This window comes from Entelurus aequoreus, linkage group LG03, assembly GCF_033978785.1.
Source record: "Entelurus aequoreus isolate RoL-2023_Sb linkage group LG03, RoL_Eaeq_v1.1, whole genome shotgun sequence".
Lineage (NCBI taxonomy): Eukaryota > Metazoa > Chordata > Actinopteri > Syngnathiformes > Syngnathidae > Entelurus > Entelurus aequoreus.
In genome coordinates this window covers 14189114-14197466 of record NC_084733.1, presented here as the reverse complement: position 1 = coordinate 14197466, position 8353 = coordinate 14189114, and the positions used below count along the sequence as shown (strand labels likewise).

The 8353-nt window shown below is 35.8% G+C and overlaps 1 protein-coding gene across 3 annotated transcripts in view; it reads right to left on the bottom strand.

Moving 5' to 3' along the window:
- Positions 1-4176: 4176 nt before the first annotated feature.
- The window catches only part of LOC133646197 (receptor expression-enhancing protein 6-like), a 31538-nt gene continuing 27361 nt past the window's right edge, over positions 4177-8353 (bottom strand). For all 3 annotated transcript variants that reach the window (XM_062041331.1, XM_062041328.1, XM_062041329.1), the window contains one exon: positions 4177-4562. In XM_062041331.1, the coding sequence (XP_061897315.1) occupies positions 4556-4562 (7 nt within the window). In that variant the 3' untranslated portion in view covers positions 4177-4555. The remainder of the gene's footprint in view (positions 4563-8353) is intronic.

Here is an 8353-nt window from a genome sequence, read left to right as displayed (position 1 = left end):
TTGCCACAGCCTGTGTTCCTTCCAAAGCCTTTGGGCTTATTGAACGGCTGCATCGTCTTCCAAATTCGATGATACACCAAACCCAGCCCAATCAGCAGATACTCTGCAATCACAGTTGCAGATAGATGGATGTCTTCCACGTCCTCGACGGATTGCACTGAGATGCACATGGTTCTCCATTTCCCACCAGTCTCCACCTACCCAGCAGCGTTCCGTCAGGGCAGCGAGGTTCCCCCCGAACCTCTTTTCCTCATCGAGAAGATTTTGTCAATTGAGTCGAGAGTCCAGCTTATCAATTCTCTTGTTAAGATGTTTAGATTTCGAAGGACAGTGCAGAAAAGAGGCTCTTAAAAGTATAGACAAGACAAGACAGGACAGAGGCAAGCGGGCAGAAACAGAGAGGGAGGGAATGCGACTGCCTCCACCAAGTGCCATATATATATATATATATATATATATATATATATATATATATATATATATATATATATATATATATATATATATATATATATATATATATATATATATATATATATATATACAATACCGTTCAAAAGTTTGGGGTCACCCGAACAATTTTGTGGAATAGCCTTCATTTCTAAGAACAAGAATAGACTGTCGAGTTTCAGATGAAAGTTCTCTTTTTCTGGCCATTTTGAGCGTTTAATTGACCCCACAAATGTGATGCTCCAGAAACTCAATCTGCTCAAAGGAAGGTCAGTTTTGTAGCTTCTGTAACGCGCTAAACTGTTTTCAGATGTGTGAACATGATTGCACAAGGGTTTTCTAATCATCAATTAGCCTTCTGAGCCAATGAGCAAACACATTGTACCATTAGAACACTGGAGTGATAGTTGCTGGAAATGGGCCTCTATACACCTATGTAGATATTGCACCAAAAACCAGACATTTGCAGCTAGAATAGTCATTTACCACATTAGCAATGTATAGAGTGTATTTATTTAAAGTTAAGACTAGTTTAAAGTTATCTTCATTGAAAAGTACAGTGCTTTTCCTTCAAAAATAAGGACATTTCAACGTGACCCCAAACTTTTGAACGGTAGTGTATATATATATATATATATATATATATATATATATATATATATATATATATATATATATATATATATATGTATAACTGTATATATATATATATATATATATATATATATATATATATATATGTATAAAGACAAAACTAAAATAACTTCAAGACTGAGCATTGCTATTGAAAAAATATCAAGCAATTTAACAACTGTAGTTATGCTTTTGTATATATTACATATCTACAGTATATTGTACACATTTTTTATTTAATAATTTGCATTTTTGAAAATATACATTTTTTTAGTACTTGTTCACGGGGTACGGCTCCCACCATAATGTTGGAAAATGTATTAGTGTAAAATGTTTCAACATATATGGAATTATTGCTATGTGCCACAGAAAGTGTTACTTGCAGAATAATTGTATTAATTTTGCAAGTTTCCCCAAATAACTATAAATACTAAAAGGCAAATTACCCAAAAAATATATATGTATGTATTTATGTGTATATACTGTATGTATAAATGTGTGTGTAGGTGTGTATATATGTATATACATGTACATATATGCACATATACATATATTTACAGTATACACATACACACGCATAGACATAAATACACACCTACACGTTTTTAGAAACGCTTATACACATGTATACACACACACGCACACATACCGAACAAATATATAAACGCGACACTTATTTTTGCTCCAATTTTTCATGAGTTGAACTGAAAGATCTAAAACTTTTACTATATACACAAAATACCTATTCCTTTCAAACAGGTATTTTGTTTATATAGGAAAAGTTTAACCCATGAAAAATGGGAGCAAACACAAAACTATTGTGTACATATACATACACATATATTTGGGGGTGTAAACAATAATCGGTAGAAATCGATAACAGATTTTAACTTTAGGAGATATTGATACATAATTTGGCGAGCCTCTGGATCGATCTTTATCCAGTATGGATCGGTCGATGTCCGGTTGGAAAGCCATGAATCGGTTGACTGGAGATCTGTTATAAAATACGGCCGTTCTAGACTTCTTTGATGACGTAATATTCTCGTTTGTGACTGTCGACATCAACAAGGCGCCATCACTCTTTTCAAAAATATACATTGCTATTTGAGTCACACTTGGCTAACTACACTAGAGCAAGCTCAGTCACAGGCAATGACAGTGTCTGTTAGTCGGGGTGAGGAGTCAGTTAAGCTAGAACTAACCAGCGCCAGGCTGGAAAATTCCTGCACACATAGCATTTCTACTAGAATAATACATAACTCACATGTTTTTTCTGTAGTGACTATGCCAGAGGTGAACATGCATTCTACTGAGGTGGCAAAATATGACGCGTTAAATCTACCGCAGGACCATGCAAATAATCTCAAGATCCCCATCATATCAATTCCTAGATGTGATCGAAATTATTTAAGGCGCACTGCGCAAAATAGACGCAACGTTATTAATATCAGTACTACGGATACCATTTACAAAAATGCCTCAAAACAGCCAACTACCTATAATATGGGCTTTTTAAACATCAGATCATTGTCTCATAAAATGTTATTAATGAGGTCATTAGAGACAACAATCTTATCATTGGTCTCTGTGAACCTTGGCTAAAACCAGATAAATCTTTCCCGCTTAACGAGGTATCACCTCCTAACTGTACGAGTGTACATTTTTCCCGTCCCTTTAAAAAGGGGTGGAGGGGTCGCACTGATATCCAATGAAAACCTTAACCTTAGCCCTAACCTAAATAGTAAATATAAATCATTTGAGGTGCTTACCATGAGGTCTGTCACATTGCTACCTATATGCATTTGGCTGATATCTATTGCCCCCCCCCCCCCCCCCCCGGGCCCTATTCGGACTTTATCAGTGAATTTTCAGAGTTTGTTGCCGATCTAGTGACGCATGCAGATAATATAATTATCATGGGGGATTTTAATATTCATATGAATACCCAGTAATTTTAGCGCAGAAAAAAAGTATTGCTTTTCTGGTTGACCTATGACGTCACGCGAGGCATTGCGGCTCCTTCCAACTTGTTTTAACTGATGTTCGCTGTAATATTGGCACAGGTTAAAAATATTACGGGAGGGGGTGGGGGTGTGGTGGTTCTAATTCTTCCCAAAATCGGGATGAATAAGAATGTGAGTAATTTTTTGTGCACCCTTTACACAAACATAATTTATTTTTATTTAGCTATTTCACCACATTTTTAAAAAGTACAAAAAATATATCAAAGTGGACCCCCTGCAATGACAAAATTGTCAGTAGGCTATTTGTAAAAAAAAAAGTTGGATAATCCTGGTTTAAGGATTTAAATGCTATTCTGCCCCCCAAAAAAATGTTGATTGAAAGACAATGTTGTAAAAGACCCCAAAATTAGGGGCTCAAATTAAACATACCTGACATTCCTAGTTTTGAGTTTAATAGACTGTTCTAAATTTTAAAAAGAGTAGGATGAAGGTTTTATTCCGCGACAAACGTATGTCACATGTACACTTTTCCAAGGTCCTTATTGCCTTTCACTGACTTTGACGGGGTATTTATTTTTTTCCCATCCATGCGAGTTTATTATTCTCTCGGCCTCAAGGTTTTCATCTTCCTCTGCTGCTGCCTGATTCAAAGCCTGGGATAGATCACCCTTGTAATTGCTTTCTACGTCCCATTTGGGTTTAATCAATAACCTGTTGTGGACCAAAATCCGGGCAGGGAAAATAGACAAGAAAGTGACAGCAGACACCTCTTGCACCCGCCGTGTGTGTGTGTGTGTGTGTGTGTGTGTGCGTGTATGGCCTCAGTCCACCATTTCCTGTGCATTCTCTGCAGTGTCCCTAACACAAAGGGCGAGCCATTCAGGGCCTCTCAAGCGTGAACGGAGCCAAACACAAATTAAAGTCTGGGCGGTTAGGCTGTCTGAATGGCCATAAATGTGCTCCGAGGGGGCGACGGGCCAGGCTAGCTTTTCCTCCCACTGCTGCTTCAAAGAAGAAAAAAAACCCCACCTCAGTTGAAATTTAGTGAGTCAAAACGTGTCATTAATGGACCAAAATGAGCAAGACTGTGACGGAGCGAGAGGGCCGAAGAAGACGTCTTTGAAGAGTTCGTCAAGGTTGCATTTTATTGTGTCTTCGTCATTAGAAGATGTACATTAAGACATCGATTGGAAAGATCTTAAAAAATGAGCTGCTACATGCGCGAGTTCACCATGGTGAGAGGGAAAAAAAGACGTCGATATAATAAAGTTTTTTGTTTCCAGTCTTAAATGGTCCGACTAAATGTTCACATTTGTGCTCATCGTACCGACAGCAATGAATTGCTTGATATGAGCTTTAAATCATAATTCACTTCCATGCCAGAGGACGTAAACACACACACATTCGCAAAAAAAACCCACACATTCACTTTGTCTCATACACACAGAAATCACACAAGACTTTCCCAAGGTCCTCACTGGTCCCTGCCATGGTTGAGAGCCCGATTAACAGCTGAAGACAAAAAAAAAAAGAGAAGAATAATTTCAAAAATGTTCTGCAAATTCTAATTTGGAAATGTAGAATAGCTCACAAAAAGGTGCACACCACATTTCAGCAAGCATTTTTATCACAGCACATCTTCAAGGAACAAATACGACAGCTTAGAGATACTTTGTTTCTTGTGTAGACGAAGCAGGACCAACAACATGTAAACAATAAACTCTCTATTGCTCAAATGCATGATTACTATTCTACCGCATAGCTCGGACCTGCTTCCTGTTCCGGTCTACAGCCTTCCGTGTAATGTAGTATACAAACATCTGGCAAATACTGGTGTCTTCACTTGCTAGTTTCATGTACTGTATTTGTTGGACTAAGTGTGACCAGCAGATGGCAGTCACACATAACAGATACATGTGAATTGCAAGTTGACTGACCCCCTGTTCAATAAATGATGCTGGCAAAGCAAGCCCAAAACTTTGATATTTCGTTGAAAATATAAAACATTACACACGACGCTTCAAAAGTCTGTCAAAATGTTTCAATGAGACTTTGATAAGCTACGAAGACGCACCGCTTGATGGATTGTCGGCGCAATACTGCTACCGTAGTCAGGCGTACTGTGCTTCAACATGCCTTAGAATCCTGTGCGCCGTAAGGCCCGAAAAGTACGGTATTCATATGTTTATTTAATCTTTTACAGCATTTATTTGTTTATATAATCCTTAATTATTTATCTTAATGTGTGGGTGTGTTGGAGCATAAATGAATGTTTGAGATAGACCAGGGGTAGGGAACCTATGGCTCTCGAACAAGATGTGGCTCTTTTGATGACTGCATCTGGCTTTCAGATAAATCTTAGTTGACATTGCTTAACACGATAAGTAATGAATAATTCCGCTGGTAATCAATCAGTGTTAAAAATAACGTTCAAAATATAAAACATTCTCATGCATTTTAATCCATCCATCCGTTTTCTACCGCACCTGTTCAAGAAGTTGCATTAATGGTAAGAAGTATTTTATTTACTATTGGTTAGCTTCATAATAACAATGTTATTAAAAAGAATAAGAGACTTATTATACTCTAAAAATGTTGATCTTACTTACAAATGCACACATTTAGTTGTATTCAGTTAAGAAATATTATATGGCTCTTATGGAAATACATTTTAAAATATTTGGCTTTCATGGCTCTCTCAGCCAAAAAGGTTCCCAACCCATGAGATAGACAAACACCCAAAGAATGTCTGCAACTTGTGGACAACAGAGAACCATAAGGAAGTCTATACTTGTAATAAATTATTACTATTATTAGTCGGGCTGGGTGATATCATGATATAAGTGTTTTACATTGGTCGATATCGATAATTATTCATATTTATGACCCATCAAAAATAAGAACCAGGAGAAAAATATATAATGTGAACATTTTTATTTCAAATGTAACCTTCCTCTGATTATATAATCCCCTCAGCTAGCAAGGCAGAAAGGAAAATAAAATGTCAACGCAACCATGGAAAACAATGTATGTAAAATTCTAAAATCACATTGAACACTTAACAATAACCTCTTAAAATAAAGGGGCAAAAATAAGGAATATGTAAGAAATGCTGAAAGTGTAACACAATAGTGCAAAGTGTGAAAATGTAAACAGAGAAACCTGAGAAGGACTAATTTCTGCAGGTTTAGTGCCAAGAAGTTACAACTGTGCTCTAATGAGTGAGTACAGCTAACTAAGGTGGTGTGGTATTACCAGTCTTGGTGAAGATGAGCGGCTTGCATCATCTACACACCACATTAGTCTCACTACGGTCCGTTTCAAAACATTTTAAAAACTGCCTATGGATTTAACAAAGGCATTTGACAATGAAAATTACAACGCTATGGCATCAGAGGGTTGGTCTTGAACCGGGTAAGAAGCTACTTAACTAACAGGAAGCAATATGTGAAGATAGTTGAACAAACGTCTACAGAGCTGAAATTATCTTGTGCCGTACCTCAGGGATCAATACTGGGACCAAAATTGTTCACTCTTTATATAAACTACATTTGTAAAGTTACAAAGGCCTTAAAGTTAGTGTTATTTGCAGATGATACGTTTTGTTCAGGAGAGAACACCCAAAAGCTAATACAAATAATAACAGAAGAGTTTAACACATTAAAAATATGGTTTGACACAAACAGACTATCTTTGAATCTCAGTAAAAGTAAAATAATTGTATACGGTAACAGTAGAAGAGAAAGTCAAATACAAATAGACGGAGCAGACAATGAAAGGGTAAGAGAAAACAAATTTTTGGGTGTAATAATAGATAACATGAACTGGAAACCTCATGTTAAAAATATACAACATAAAATAGCAAGTAACAGTTCATTATTGAATAAAGCTAAATATGTTCTGGACCAGAAATCAGTCCATATTCTCTATTGCTGGCTAGTGTTACCATATCTGAGTTATTGTGCAGAAATATGGGGAAACAACAACAAATGTGCGCTTTATTCACTAACGGTGTTACAAAAAAGATCAATTAGAATAATAAGACATAATGTTGGATATAGAGAACATTCAAACCCTTTAGGTATCGAATCAAAAATATTGAAATTTAACGACTTGGCACATTTGCAAACAGCTAAAATTATGCACAAAGCAAACTATAACTTGCTACCCAAGAATGTTCAACAATTCTTTTCAACAAAAGAAGAGAAATATAACCTTAAAAGAAAATCTAATTTAAAGCATTTGTATGCACATACAACACTTAAGACCTTTTTTAATATATCCAGTGTTTCCCACACATTCATTTATTTGTGGCGGCCCGCCACGAAATAATTACGTCCGCCACAAATAAAAAAAATTAAAAATTAAAAAAAAATAAAAAATTATTTATTTTTTTGGTCCGCTCCAGCTTCTCAGGCAAATCATATAGTTGATGTAGATGCCCATATCGGTTGTTCAGATTTACTTTACAAAAGAGAAGTGTAGGATACTTCTCTTGTTGCCTTATTTGTATTTGACTTTATTAAATGTATTTATATTAGAAACACAACATGTGTATATAACAAAGGGTGCAAAGTCTGCAGGCAGTAGGAAACACATGGTTAAGTGTAGGGAGTAAAACTGATGGCAGTCTAAAGTTCAAGATTTTTGGAGCTCTTTGTTCAGTGGATCAGATGTTTGATGAAGCTCTGTGTCTATCTACCACCACTACTGTTTTCTGTTTATTTGTTACTGACTGTGGCAGGACACCTCTGCCTCTGTTTCACTTTATGTTGCTGGTAAATAATATAGTTGTAGTAGTAGGCTAAAGTTAAATTATTTAGTATGCACTAATTAAAGGGGCAGAGCTTTATGAGACATTTTGGCTTTTATATTTTACAAGATATATTTTTTGTAAGAACCACAATTAATAAATATATTTCAGTGAATAACTTATTGTTCAAATCTGTATATAAATATGTACATAAAGTGTTGTAATTATATTGTAAAATGGATGGATGGATGGATGGACGTTTAAAACAAAACTGTTATTATTAATTAGTAAGTATACATTTTTTGAGCTTTTAGAGAAAATCATATAATTGTAGTAAATTATGCAAATTACTTGATGATGTAATGGTGACCACACCCATAGCCACGCCCTTACCGCCACAGGTATCTTGGCAGTTTATGGGAAACACTGATATCTGTATGTGGAAAATAAATTATGGAATGGATTACGCAAAGAAAGCACCAATATGATTCAGTTTAAGAGACTGTTCAAACGACAAGTGTTCACAAAGTGCCAAGAAGAACAATTATGA